We start from the raw sequence: 13,384 nt of genomic DNA, 5'->3' as shown, positions 1-13,384 counted from the left end.
GAATTTATATTTTTAAATACTTTTTTCGTTTTTAAGCCATTTGGGCTGTGGCCCTTACTTTTGTTTTCCTTTCCTTTTCGTACCGTACGGTTTTCGGCGCGTTCTCTATATTTTCATTAACCAAACGCTTAATTGAAAAACTTTTTCGCTTTGAGGGACTTCACACAGCCCAGGCCCTTCCTTCTTTATTGAACCGATTCCGGTAATTTAATCTATTTTTCTTTTAAGTTTGCAACAGTGAAGAAAGTGGCCAAATATATATTCACAATTGATGAGTAAAACGAAAAAGTTCCCTTCGGTTCGCATTACGCATATATTTCGAACTTGTTAGCGCAGTCTGCCGCCAGATTTTCACTCTAAACACAACATTGTATATTTGAGTGCCCGAAAATGTAAAAGAGGCTGTAAAACCCAATCCCCTACCGACTGATTGGCAACCTTTTTGTGCGAGCATCGGTAAACAAGCGGAAGAAGCTGCAGCCACGACGACAATGGCATCGGTTCAGAATTAGACCACATTCAGGCGGCAAGTTGTGTGGGTCCCAAAAGGGGGGAGTTTGTTGGGTCCAGTGGCGGAGTCAGGGGTGTTTTAAGGGTTTTTTGCTAGAATGTAAGTAGATGATCCAATCCAGTGCAAATTGGAGTTGAGTGCGTTTAAAAAAAATTATCCCTCACAAATAAGTTAATTGAAGTTGCTACAGAAATCACTAGGTCACTTATGAATAGATCTAAAAATGTGCAATATACAATTTAATTATTAAATATTTCAAAATCCTACTTATTTTTTAGTTCCCCCATGCAGCTTTCTTTTATTTTTTCATTTAAAGGCATTTTACTCATTTATTTAATAAATCATATGATTTTTCTAGAGTTTAAAAAAAAATCCTTCTGAGCATTGCCATTTAATATTTATTGAAAATGTTCTGTTTATACATGTAGAATGAAATGGTTTTCATTTGATACAGTCCACTAATATAAAGTATAAACATACAATTCAATCAATATATTTAATTTGTCTGCCCAAGGTTCAAACATGTTATCTTGGTATGTGGTTGGATCTGCTATTCGTATAAAGGAAGCATGGAATTAGCTGAATTTCTTCAGTGGCTAAGACCAAGTCGTAAATTTAAAATATATGAGAAAAACATGAATTCCAATTAATTGCAATATTTATCAGAGGCCACCCCCGAGTACTTGAACTGCTCCTAGATGATTGGCGATGGGTGGGTGAATATGAATATGCGTGACCATTGGCTGTGGATCTGCAACCGATTCAGCTTTAATATCAAAAAGCGAAGCTGGTGCTGAGCAAACAGAATGTCAGTGCCAACTGAGATCAGGCTTGTGGCCCAGTCCAATAACGGGATAAGGGTTGTGGGTAAATGGGAGGATGGGAGGAGCATGGATGGATGGGAGGATGGGAGTGGGTTGATGGTGCATCCTTGTGGCCGATGCACACGCCAGTGGGCTCGCCACATGGCAACTGTGTCAGTGTCATTCCGATTCGCCTGCATGAGCCTCGTGCATTGTTTGCCATGTCAAACATTGTCATTTATCCAAAGTCGACGACCGGGCTCTGGGAAGCAGCAAGTTGGGTCGCAGAACGGAGTCCGAGCTTTGCATATTGCAATTAAGTTTTGTTTGGCCCCGAAATTCGCACATTGGTAGTCTGCCTGTGTCGCCTGATTCCCCGGCATGTGCCGCTCAATTAAAACTTTTTGTCCTCAATATTCTGGAACTTCGGGGCTTTTAATTTTCCTGTCTTGCAGTGACGTTGGTTGAGGCACCTTTACCGCAAATTGGGGTCTTCGCTTGAGCGAGAGATGTTATTACATATTTCGAAAGTTTGCAAATATATGAAAGAAAGACAGGTGGGTCGAGGTCGAACAGAAAATATAATGTGGCAAAGAAGAGTGCTTTCTCTCTTTCACATCTTAAATATTTATACAGCTTAAATACAAAAATTCTTTGCTCTTTATTCTAATTGAATTCCCCTATCAGCATTATGTGGTGCAAAATGTGTAAAATAAAGCGCAGATATGAAAACGAATTATGGTGGTCAAAGTAACCCTTTCGGCAAAGCAACACAAACTAAATAAGTTGGCACAGGCAAAATACAAATAATTTTAATGTAAAAAAACAAAACAAAACCATTAAAATGCAAATAGAATAACACATGCATGTATATTTTTCATATTAAACATCCTTTGTGTTTTACGACTGTGAAGCGGTAAAATGCCAGCCGCAAACCATTTCACAATCCCTATTCTTTGCCGCCCGCGCAGTCACCTTTTCACATACGACCATCAAATTAAATTTTATTGCATTAGGCGAATGGGTGAAAAAGTAATTGCCAACATTTCAGCCTTTTCTTTTTTTCTTTTTTCTTATTTCTTTTTTTTTCAACCGCTTCCTTTTACGATTACACGTGCCACCGGCAAGAAAAAAGCAATTTGTTGTAATTTCATTGCGATTTCATCGCACGCTGCCCAGGCCAACAGTCATTCAATGGCGCATTCGTATACGCCCATCATTTAAAGTGAAATTAAATGCGGGAGCACAAGCTTTGATTCGATTGGTGGAGGTTTTAATTGTTGATTCTTTTTAATAAAGGATATTTGTGCTGAAGAAAGCGAAGAAGTAGCAAAAAGATGTAGTCAAAAGTTTAATAATGATCAGAGGGTAAATGACTTTAAACAATGGAAGGGAAATGGCTTTAATTTCTCAAATTTCTGGTTAAAGTTTTGGCCAGCCCATTACGCGATGTGTATGTCTGCTCTGTACCACTATTCGCTTCTTCATATTTTTCAATGCACTTTGGCTTTTTGTCAAAAATCTGGCCAAATCCCGGCCAGAGTCTCGCAACTAAGTAACAATGCTGGCGTCTCACATGACATATTCATGGCAGCCATATGTGTATTTTGGGCTATCCATTGAAGCAATTCGCATTCGCATTCGCATTGGCCCATCGTCATATTCGAAATGCAGTCAAGCATTTTCCCCAGAGTTGTCAGCAGTTTTTTGAGTGCAGTCCCATAAAGTTGCTGCAGATTTTTGGCAAGCGATTTTAATTGTCCGGCTTTTCAAATCTGAATGAATTTAAAATGCGCAGCGCAAAAATTGGATGGCCAGGAGCAGTCGAAACAATGCCGCTCCCCTGAGATCCGTGCAAAATCTATCTGCTCACCGCCAACAAAATCGCAAAATCGCAACACATGCCGTATGCGCAGCCCATTTAATTTTTATTTAAAACAAAGGGCCGGCAGCAGCGGCAAGCTCAAATAAAGGCAAAATAACGCTCTGTGTGTGCCAAATACTTTTTTTTGTAAAAAAAACTTTCGAAGTGCACATGTCGCAAAATACACAGAATTATGCAAAAAGAGGAAAAACAGCCAAAAACTTGCAAACACACGCCCAAAAACCAGCTGCAGGTGATTTTCGACGATTCGTAAAAAATGCAAAGCCCTTTCATTGAAATGAAGAAGGTTTAGTGCCAGAGATGCAGCGAAATGGTTCTTCCATATTTTTTTGTGCAGTCCGTTTATCCTTACGGAATAGCTGTCGATGAGCACTTTAGGTCTCCTTTCATTTAAAGAAATGCCTTTAACTTTAACGAGGCAAAATAACTTTGACTAGCTGAATAAGTCTTTAACTTAAATGGGTTTTTTCCAAAAATGACCTATGCCTACAAGTCCCAAGTTTCAGCTAGAATTTAATTATTCACTAATAAGTAAAGCTTGTCCCTTATTAAACTTTGTAAAATACGGTTGTGCTGGAAAAACGCTTCCGTCACAGAAGGCAAAACACGAAACGAAGGCGATAAGTAGGCAGCACGGACTTGTGGGCATCGCAGATGCCGGGAGTCCTGACAGGACATCGGGGCAATTAATTTCCGCTATACAATAGCTGGCATACAAGACCACAAAATTCTTATGTAGCAAGGCAGTGGGTCAGTGTGTAAATTTAACAAAGGGGCGGCATACTGGAGCTTATATCTATGTTCGAATGATAAACTGCTTAATTTTCCAAATATATAGTGGTCAAAATATGGCTACAAAATGTGCACGACAACAAATACTTGAACAAAGGCGTTCCACGAATTGTGTCTCAAACATGTTCTAGAACCGCCAATTTAACTTTCTCAGAAAGCCTTTCCCTATTTCAGTAAAAGTTTTATGAGCATCAAAAGTTTCCTTGACACTTTTTGTTTGGTCGTTTTCCCAGGAGAAGATTTGATTATTCTTTGACTAAGCGGCGTGAAACTTTCCAATTTTTTGGCCTCTCGTATGTATTGCAACTCAACCAAAATAATTTGAGTTTGATGATAACAGTACAGATTGGGTGATGCAGATGGCACTAAAAAGCAATTCGAATTTTTCTTTTATTGCATTTTTTACCCATTAGGCTTAAGATTCGGAAGCGATGTCTTTCAAAAGCAGAACAATTCACTCTCATTTACCAGCTTCGAAGTTTTAAGTCCCAGTGCTCAACCTTTTTAAAAAATGAAAGGACAAAATGGAAAATTAATTTCGCTTGGCGTGTGTCAACAACGCATGACTTACGAACAACTGGTGGGGTAAGCATAACAATTGTTCTTCCAGCTTATAAAAAAAGGGCGACAGGAGCGAAACAAATGGCAAAGGATGCCCAATTACTTTGAACAAATGGTTACACATTTTTTGTCATCGCGTTTCCCCAACAAATTTGGTCAAACTGGGTAGCCCAATTAAATTGTCAAAAAAGCTGAGAGCGTAAATAATGTTTCCAGATTTTAAATGTCGGTAATTTTCTGGTGGAAATGTCATTTGCAATGGATTTGAAGCATGGGGGTCTTATTAAAAATATTCTAATGCAGGTCTGACGTATACATATTTATTTTGTTTTTTTAACAAAATGTGAAATTGAATACGGAAATGGATGTTTGACTTGTATTTCTGATTTTTTGCATTAACAAAATGTGGAATTTTTCGCGACACTTTGTTTTACAATTATTTTTCATAGGGATTACATTGTATTGTAATGCAATATCAGAGGAAAAGATTTTATTATTTAAAAAGCTCATTTTACAAAATTTAAAAGAGTTTACGCAATTCGTAAAAATCCTCTTTAAGAGATTTTCGTTGGCGACAGTAGTATTTTTTTCCTGAATCCATGACCTTGCCTTCCAGCTTACACATTTAAATTATTGTCTGAGGCCCAACGCCTGACCCAAGTAACCGTATCTGATGATGACGCTGTTGACTTCAATGCCAGTTCCAAATAACTACAAATTCAGCTTAGGCACGTCCTTAAAAAAGTCCCCATCAAGTGGGTTCAATAAAAGTTTTATGAGTCAGCCGCAATCTCGTGTCCAGATATGTACGATTCCGCGCCCGACGTGGTGATAACTTGTCCACTTTGACCGGCGGATGCCAAGTTTACAGTGCCGGACAAACAACTTCGCCACCCCACAGATAGCAAACAGAACTCAAAACGTGCTCACATCCTGCATTCTTTCTTTCATCTTGCAGCTCCTATGGATGCTCCTGTTTTCCCGGCTTCAGCGGCAGCGACTGCGGTCATGGCCCACTGTGCAAGGACCTTCACACCAACATCTGCCAGAACGGCGGCACTTGCAAGTAAGTACTTAAAATTGCGCAAATTTACATTGGAAATTAGGAAAAACGCATGCGAAATAACGCCCAATAACGCCAAATGGCGCAAAACTTATTTTAAAAGTGCATGCACATCTTAGTAAAAATTAATTAGTTGACTTAAGAAATCTTTTACTTTTTTTGTAACAACAATTAAGTAAAGTTTCATGTGCAAATATTAATGTTATTTCAACATTTATATACATCCAGTGTTGGGATTTACCCAAATACTTGTACCTAGGTTTTTATCCAGTTAGAAATGTTTAGTACCTCGTACCTTACCTAGGGTTAAAAAATATATGTCTACCTTTTCCCTCGACTAGGTAAAGTTTTTATTTATCTTAAGAATCAGGTATTAAAGGTATTAACGTATTTAAATATTTGGTTTTATATAAATATTTGGTTTATTTTGGTTTTCAAATTAGTTAAACCACTAAATTCCATTTTGTATTATCTAGGCTAGTTCTTCAATATTAAGTTATCTGTTAACTTAAAGTATTAATAAATACCTTTCCTACGTAAGTATCAATACTGTAGATTGTCGGTTCTGTCTTAAAAATATTTAAACACTGCATTGGAGCATGTACACATTTTTATATGTGGAGCCTCGTGTGCTTGCCAGCTCCCTTTTTTTGTGGACCTCATTTTCTTATTGTCGGATCATCATTTGCAGGCACATCGGCGACGCCGCCATAACTTGCCACTGTCCGAAGGGCTTCAAGGGGACCAGATGCGAAATACCCGAAATAAACGAGACTACACAGGGTGAGTGTAATAATAAATGTTATTCGCAAGATATATCTACGTGCATACACATATAGTCTGGGCTAATAGGCGCCAGGGTCCGGTGAGGGGAACATTAAAAGCTGCAAAAATAAATGGGCAAGTGGGTAAAAGGCGGGACAACGAGGCACACTGTTAAAGTGAAAATGTAATTAAGGAAATAATTAGCATTAAAAATGCACTCATTGGCAGCTGAGGTACCCACGCAGACACTGTGCCGCCAAATTGAAAGGAATGTTGGGGGCCTTTTCCTTCCCATCTGGAAATTCTCTCGCCCCATTTAATCGGCAAGTGCGTGCAAAAACAATAAAAATGTAAAGCAACTGCAACGGAGAGCGTTCAAAGGGAGCCGGCGAGGAAAACAGTGGAAAACCTCAGGTTGTCACTGCCCGGGAAACGTGCCAATTTCCATACGGCTCCTGCCTTTCGCGGTGGAAAACCCATGACACAGACAACAACCAACATGTCACCAACCGCCAACAATGTTTAAGCTTTAAGTTGGCCATTGAATCGCAAAGTGCCTGCAAGGGCAATGAGAACGGAGAATACAGGAATTGCAAGCCGATTGCCACATGTTCCGGTGTTTCGAGAATGGAAAAGCCCGTGAACTGCGCTTTTAGCATTTCTGAAAAGCCTGAATAAAATTCTGTAGAGGAATTATTGGTACAGTTCCGTACAGCCAACTATTAGTTTATATAGTCAGATTTCAAATTGATCACTAAAAACTATCTACATCACCATTGAAGTGAGCTAATTGCATCTTTTCTATACTTTTATATACCAAGAAATATTAACCTCAAAAGCTATACTGAGAAAACAACAATATCTTGTTTCAAGAACGATTTTCATTTTCAATTAATTAGTATTCACATAGTATAGTCAAAAAATCATTAAAATGCAAATTTTAAAGCTACCAATTTTTCAGAAATGAGTAAAAGTTTCTTAGTAAGAGCTGACTGCTGAGCAAAAATTCCCATATCATCGATTTTGACACTCCATTCCGTTTTATATATAGAGAAATGCATAGCAGCCAGATGAGAGAGTGGGAAGGGTCCAAGACATTATCCAAACGAATGCCTGGCACATGCTCCGCATTTTTGCCGCATTTTATGTTATGTCTTTTATTCAGCTTGATGCCCCAAAGCGGTTTCAAAGAGTCTTTTTTTATCGGAATTGCAGTGGACATTCAACCCAGCCCACTGGGTTTAGTTGCTCACAGGTGATGGTCTTCACATGCATCCATATTTTAGAAGGCGTTTTCTTATGATTTGACCTTTTATCGAAGCAACTACCAATTTTGTCTTTATTCTTTTAGGCTGCACCAGCAATACGAGCAACATTGAATGCCATCAGGCCTGCGACTTTGACAATTTCAGTCGTTCTGTGTCCTCTTCTGGCCAGAGCTATTCCGTCCTCAAAAGCAACCGGAATTTGGCTCGCAGCGGTAAAACTCGATATGAGGTGACCATGAGACTGGGTGCCAATCTTACGGGGTATTATCGACATGCCGACCGGGAACAGTTGTCCGGCGTTATGGAAAGACAGGTAAGCTTATTTGACTCTACCTTTATATATTTGTATTTAAACTTAAGTTTCGTTGGTCTTCTTCTTGGTGGAGTACATTTATTCTCATAAGAGAACCTATATAATTTATATTTAAATTCAAAAGCTGGTTTATGTCCGCAATATTTATTTTATGAAAAACATTGTAGTCTTACTCTAAATCTAACATAAGCCACAGTTTATTTTGACAATAATGCAACTTTTTGAAAAAATATCTTGGACCTAAGCTAACCGTAAATTTTTCTTTTTAATTTTATTGTGCTTAGTTTTTATAGCAAGTAATTAATTTTTAACATACAGACCTTGTGTACGCAGAAGACCTTTAAGCTGATTTTCAATAAGAAATCGAATTAAGAAAGGACAAATTGTTTTGTTAACAATCAAGTTCAATATTTTAAAAGTAATATCATATTAATGTTAAGTGCAAATAAAAATGTGGTTATACGAAGCTTAGCCCACATAGTTTTGTGTCAAATTAAGCTCGTCCTCCGATCTTGCCACACCAGTGGCCACTTGACCAATGCCGTGAAGCACATTTCGCACCGCTCCCTGAGTGGCGTCCAAGGATGCAGTCCACATGGGCGGATGTGCCGCCTGGGGCTGCGCATTGTTGGGAGCAGGACTTCCGGGACTGCCCGCACTGCTCTCCATGATCGTGGGCATGTTGGGTGGGTGCTGGGCGGAGGTTGCCGGCGGATCGACCCGCTCCATTAGTTGGGTGAAGCTGCCTCCGATGAGGTCGCTACTCTCGTGTCGCTTGTAGCTGTGGGCGGAGCGGGAGAGGGGTCGCCAGCGGTTTAGCTTCTTGGAGGCCATACGCTGCAGAGGCGGAGTGCGGGTGCCCGTCTCCGGGTTAAGGGACGGAGCTCCCTTGCCCCCGGAAGTGTGCTGCTCCAGAAGCGAACTGACCAGCTTGTCCAGCGCCTTTAGATCAACGTTCAGCTGGGAGTTGGGGATGGAGTTCATCCGACTGCCAGAAAGGCTGCCCGAGCTCGTCTGTCCCGGGTCCCCATCTGTCTTAAGTCGATTGAGTCCGGCGATCTTGGCCAGACGTTCGGTGAGCTGCAAAAACCAAGAACATTTTTTCAAATCATTACGGTTTCTGTATCTAAATATATAAAAGATATTTTCACTTAGGTGAGATAACTGCACTAATAATATTTTAGGCTTACAAAATATATAAAATATAATATTTTTCAGCTTTGAAAGCAAGATTCTTATATGAAACATACTAAATAAATTAACTTGTATCTTCAATTTATATAAAAATAAAACATTTTTATGATATAGTAGAACTGCTTACAACAGAAGTAAAATATACCTATATAATTTGACTATGAAAGAAATTTTGTTCTTATAAGTCTATAAGATTATAAACTTTTCACTTATAATTTCTATTAAAAATAATAATATTTTTAAAAAGATATAAAAGCAAATTCTTTTGTAAATTTGTAACAAAATTTAACAATATGTCAAAAGTACAATCAAAGCTAACTTTGGCAAGCAAAGTTTATATTCTATTATTATTATTCCAAAAATTAAGCATTCTTTAAAACTGCAATATTTCTGCTGAATTATTCGATCGTTCCGTTGGTAGCTTTTCTGATATTATAAACCATGACTCTGTTTCCAAAACAATAAATAATAATAATATTTTATATGTTTTTCCGATGGTTTCCATTTGAGCTACATTATATAGTCGTCCGATTCTAATGAAACTAAAACTCTGAATTACTAAAACCATAACTATATTTCAAAATATATTGAAAAATATTTGAAAAACACAGAGGTCTTCAAGGGTACAAAAAAGTGTATATCGCATAAACGACCCTAAGTTTTTCCCTGTGAGCAGTTGTGGTTCTTCTTGCCCAACTCCCTTTTCCTAATAAATCGCCTGTGAGACGCTCAGAGGCTGATACTTGAGCGCAGGCAATTAAACTTTCCGTTTCCCATATGCGAAATTACAATTAAGCAATAAAAACTAACGAAATATGCCCTTAGGCTGCTGGCAACCGAACAAGTGTTCGGGCGAACACTTCTCCAAGTTGCAATGGAGGAGAAAAGCAATGGCAATGGCAGTGGCAATGGCAAGGGCAATGGCAATGTGCTCTCGAAGGAGGAGGTTGAGTGGCTGTCAGGACACCAGAGTTATAAGGATTCGCTGGCGTGGAGCTGCTCGGTGTGCGACTTTAATTGATGTTTCATTTCCGTTGCAAAGTGCTTCCGTTTTCCTGAGCTCCGCATCCGCATCCGCCGTTTGTTTTGTCCAAGTGGGGTAGTCGAGTGCCGACCTGGTAATTGAGTATCAATGCGGTTTTAAGTGAAAAATGCTGCCAACCTATGGACCCAGCCATGGCAACCCAGCCACCCAACCACCCAGCCACCCAACCACCCATCAAACCACCCATACTCAATGGCCAACCATTTCCGTTTTTAATCTTTTGCCTTGATTTGTTCGCTCTCCTTTCGGTTCCGTTCGCCGCTTTTCATTTCATTTCGTTCGTTTCGTTTCGTTTTCATTTCATGTTTCTGTGTTTTTTCAATTGCCTCGTGCTCCATTCAAATGGGGTTAATTGAGTTTTAGTGGCCAGGACTCACTTTAAACTGATTACAAGATGCCAGAGGGGGGCGTGGTCGTCGTAGGCTTTGCAGGTTTGTTTTGCATGCCACTCGGCTGTTCCGTGGCTGTCTCTCGAAATATTTGGAGCATGTCAGTCTGGCAGCCACTCGAGCTTCTTGGCCATTCCACCCAAGCCCACCTCCATCCTTACTTTTGCCGCCTGCAAACGAATTAATGTAGAACTTGATTTGTGGCAATCGACGCTTGGATGGCTTTTGAATGCTTTTTGCTTCTTGACGGCGAGTTTTAATTGAGGCGCCCGTCGGTTTGTCGGCTTGTCGGCTCTTCGGCTTGTCTGCTCCTTAAACAGGAAATTAAGAAAGTTTTTCACCATGCCTTATGATTATGGATTCAGGCACGTGTAGCCGTCATTAGCGGATTCATCAAGGTGATGGCACATGCAGATCTTAGTTGAGTTCCTCTTTCCTGCTCAAAACAACCACGACCAACAAATCCAAAACCAAACTGAACCCAATGACAAGGTCTCAGAGCTTAGAGCTGCAACTTTGCAGCTTACTGTGTTTTTTTCATTCCAAATGACAGCCATAGCCCCAGTGGGTCTACTTTCATCTAGTGCATACAAAAAGCGACAGGGGTTTATTTTCGTCTTGGGCTGCTCCTTCATTCGCAACAGGTTCAGCTGGCTTAGCTATAAATCTTATATGATTTTCCACTGCTCAGTTGTTGCTCTGCTGCTGCTCCTGCTTTTGCAGCTGCCCCGCCCCCCCCAGTGACCCCTTTGTCCTTACCTCGCTGCACGCCGCCTTGATTTATGATCTACCCAACTTGGTTTATTGTCGCATCGTTTGGCCGGCACTTTTTCCGGGCGCCGTGCATTTTGTGCACTTTCTTGTGCGCCTCGCAGGGCTTATCAACTAATGATTGAGGTCAGTTGGCCATCCTACGCGGCCGTCTGCTCCCTGCCTTCGTCTCTGCCAAATAATTGCCAGTAATTAAGCTTAAATGCCGTTTGTCAGAGGACCACCACCCAATCGCCCAATCGCCCCGGAGCCTTGGAGGTCTGTGGGTCATGAAAAATGTAGTTTCGAGCCACTTCCTGGCCCAAACTTGTATTGCGGCATTGGTAAATTTTTAATTGCTCAGAAAGTTGGTGGAAACTAGTTTATTAAAGCAAGTATGTCAAACTGGGTCTTTGTTTCTGCAGAAGAAAAGCACAAACAGATGTGCTTGACATTTTAATTTTTCAAAAATCGATGGCTGCCATATGCAAACAGAGTGTTGTCTCAACTGAGTCAATATATAAATATTTGAAAGCGACACACGCCCATCTACCAACCTGTGAATAAAACTATTCAAATATTTTGCTTGAAGCCAGCTAGGCCCAATCTTTGGCACAATGGTCCATCAAACACTGATGGAGTGCGAAAAGTAGTCATAATCACTGGCAGCTGTGCACACTTGCCAATTTGCAGAAATCTTGTTCGGGAGTTGCTATAAAAGCTGGGGATCTGGCAAGAAAAAAGTATCAGTCGACATCTGGCAGCATCTCCAGCAACATGAGGAAGTCAATTGTGATAGTTGGAGCACTTCTGGTGACCATTTTCGTGGTCCACCTCCCAGTTGGCCAGGCTGTCACCTGTGCCGATGCTCCTGACGATACTTCCTGCATCGATTGCACGTCATCTGCGAATGCGGACAATGCCGAGTGTGCCACCACCACCACGGTGGCTCCTGACCCCACCACTGTAGCCGGCGAGACTACCACAGTGGCTACTGCCGCCGGAGAAACCACTGCTGCCTCTGCCTCTGCCACCACCGTATCCTCTGCGTCCGGCAGCAAGAAGAAGACGAAGACTACAAGGACCTTCAGACGGACGATAAGCAGGCCCAACAAGGTCAGGAGGATTAGACGCAACAGGAACAGGAGCAACAGGAGGAGAAACAACTCTGGTTAAGCAACACTATTGGAAATCGCAAACGATGATAAAACCCGACACGGAAACAATTACCCTTATACTCTTTAAATAGAATTTAGGAAACATAATAAATTTTTAACTGGGCCCACATACTGAACTTTTGCTTTAAACGTTACGTAGGTTACGAAACAGATTCCTCGATAACGGTAAATGGCAAACATTTACTAACCCTAATACCCCTTATACAATAGTTAAACCAATTATGTAGCTTCAAAACAAAAAGAGAAAAGGTCAGCACAATTATATAATATTTACAGGTCAACAAACACGTTTAATTTTTAATTTTTTACCAATGCCAATACGGAATTTCATTAAAACAAGTATTGATACTTGTTTCTTATACATTTTTGTCCTGTTTAATTTAGATTTACTTTTTTTTAACTTTAAATGCAAATTTAATTATTGTGGGTCTACAGTATTACTTAAGACTGAAATTTTAGCCTCAGCAATTAATGAGAAATAAGGTTCTTGTTTTTAATATTAGTTTGAGATTAGTACAAAATAGAGAACTACTTTTTGCTCACCTCACCAGCCGCATTGCTCGAGTAGCTCATTCGCTTGACCTTCTTGAAAGTGGCATCGTTCTCGGCCTGGGCCAAAGCCCTTTCCAGGGCGTTATCCATCTGGGCATCCCGCTCGTCCAGTCCGTGATAATGGGCGCCACTGTGGGTGGAACAAGCAAGTGTTAATTTTATGCAACAATGGCATGAACTTTGAATGACGCGTCAGGGTGGAAATAAATTGCACTCTGCCAAAACATTTATGGTTTTTGTTAGTCTCGTGTAAACAAATGTTGCCGGCATTTTGTGCTGAATTAAAAAGCTTACAGCTGTGTGTTAATTTGTTGC

The 13,384-nt window shown here is 40.3% G+C and overlaps 3 protein-coding genes across 5 annotated transcripts in view; 2 read left to right on the top strand and 1 right to left on the bottom strand.

Annotated features, from left to right (window-relative positions):
- Positions 1 to 13,384, top strand: part of LOC108141778 — a 118,314-nt gene that overhangs the window by 37,173 nt on the left and 67,757 nt on the right. For all 3 annotated transcript variants that reach the window (XM_017265278.2, XM_017265279.2, XM_041710557.1), the window contains exons 4-6: positions 5,511 to 5,618; positions 6,307 to 6,398; positions 7,732 to 7,961. In XM_017265278.2, the coding sequence (XP_017120767.1) occupies positions 5,511 to 5,618; positions 6,307 to 6,398; positions 7,732 to 7,961 (430 nt within the window). The remainder of the gene's footprint in view (positions 1 to 5,510; positions 5,619 to 6,306; positions 6,399 to 7,731; positions 7,962 to 13,384) is intronic.
- The window catches only part of LOC108141780, a 36,173-nt gene continuing 30,884 nt past the window's right edge, over positions 8,096 to 13,384 (bottom strand). Inside the window, exons 12-13 of the mRNA XM_017265287.1 lie at positions 13,061 to 13,199; positions 8,096 to 9,041 (exon numbers count right to left, since the gene is read on the bottom strand). Coding sequence (XP_017120776.1) covers positions 8,430 to 9,041; positions 13,061 to 13,199 — 751 coding nt within the window. The 3' untranslated portion in view covers positions 8,096 to 8,429. The remainder of the gene's footprint in view (positions 9,042 to 13,060; positions 13,200 to 13,384) is intronic.
- On the top strand, positions 12,111 to 12,515 carry LOC108141786 (protein new-glue 1). The gene has a single exon (XM_017265295.1). It carries the CDS (start codon positions 12,117 to 12,119, stop codon positions 12,513 to 12,515), a length of 399 nt encoding a protein of 132 aa, XP_017120784.1. The 5' UTR covers positions 12,111 to 12,116.

The sequence above is a fragment of the Drosophila elegans genome, unplaced genomic scaffold (genome assembly GCF_018152505.1).
Source record: "Drosophila elegans isolate 14027-0461.03 unplaced genomic scaffold, ASM1815250v1 contig_814, whole genome shotgun sequence".
Classification (NCBI taxonomy): domain Eukaryota; kingdom Metazoa; phylum Arthropoda; class Insecta; order Diptera; family Drosophilidae; genus Drosophila; species Drosophila elegans.
The sequence above is the reverse complement of the archived record's forward strand: the minus strand, read 5'-3'. Positions and strand labels throughout refer to the sequence as shown.

What these genes read in the sequence shown, in the direction of transcription:
- LOC108141786 (XM_017265295.1), top strand. Translation starts at nt 12,117, where the DNA reads ATGAGGAAGTCAATTGTGATAGTTGGAGCACTTCTGGTGACCATTTTC.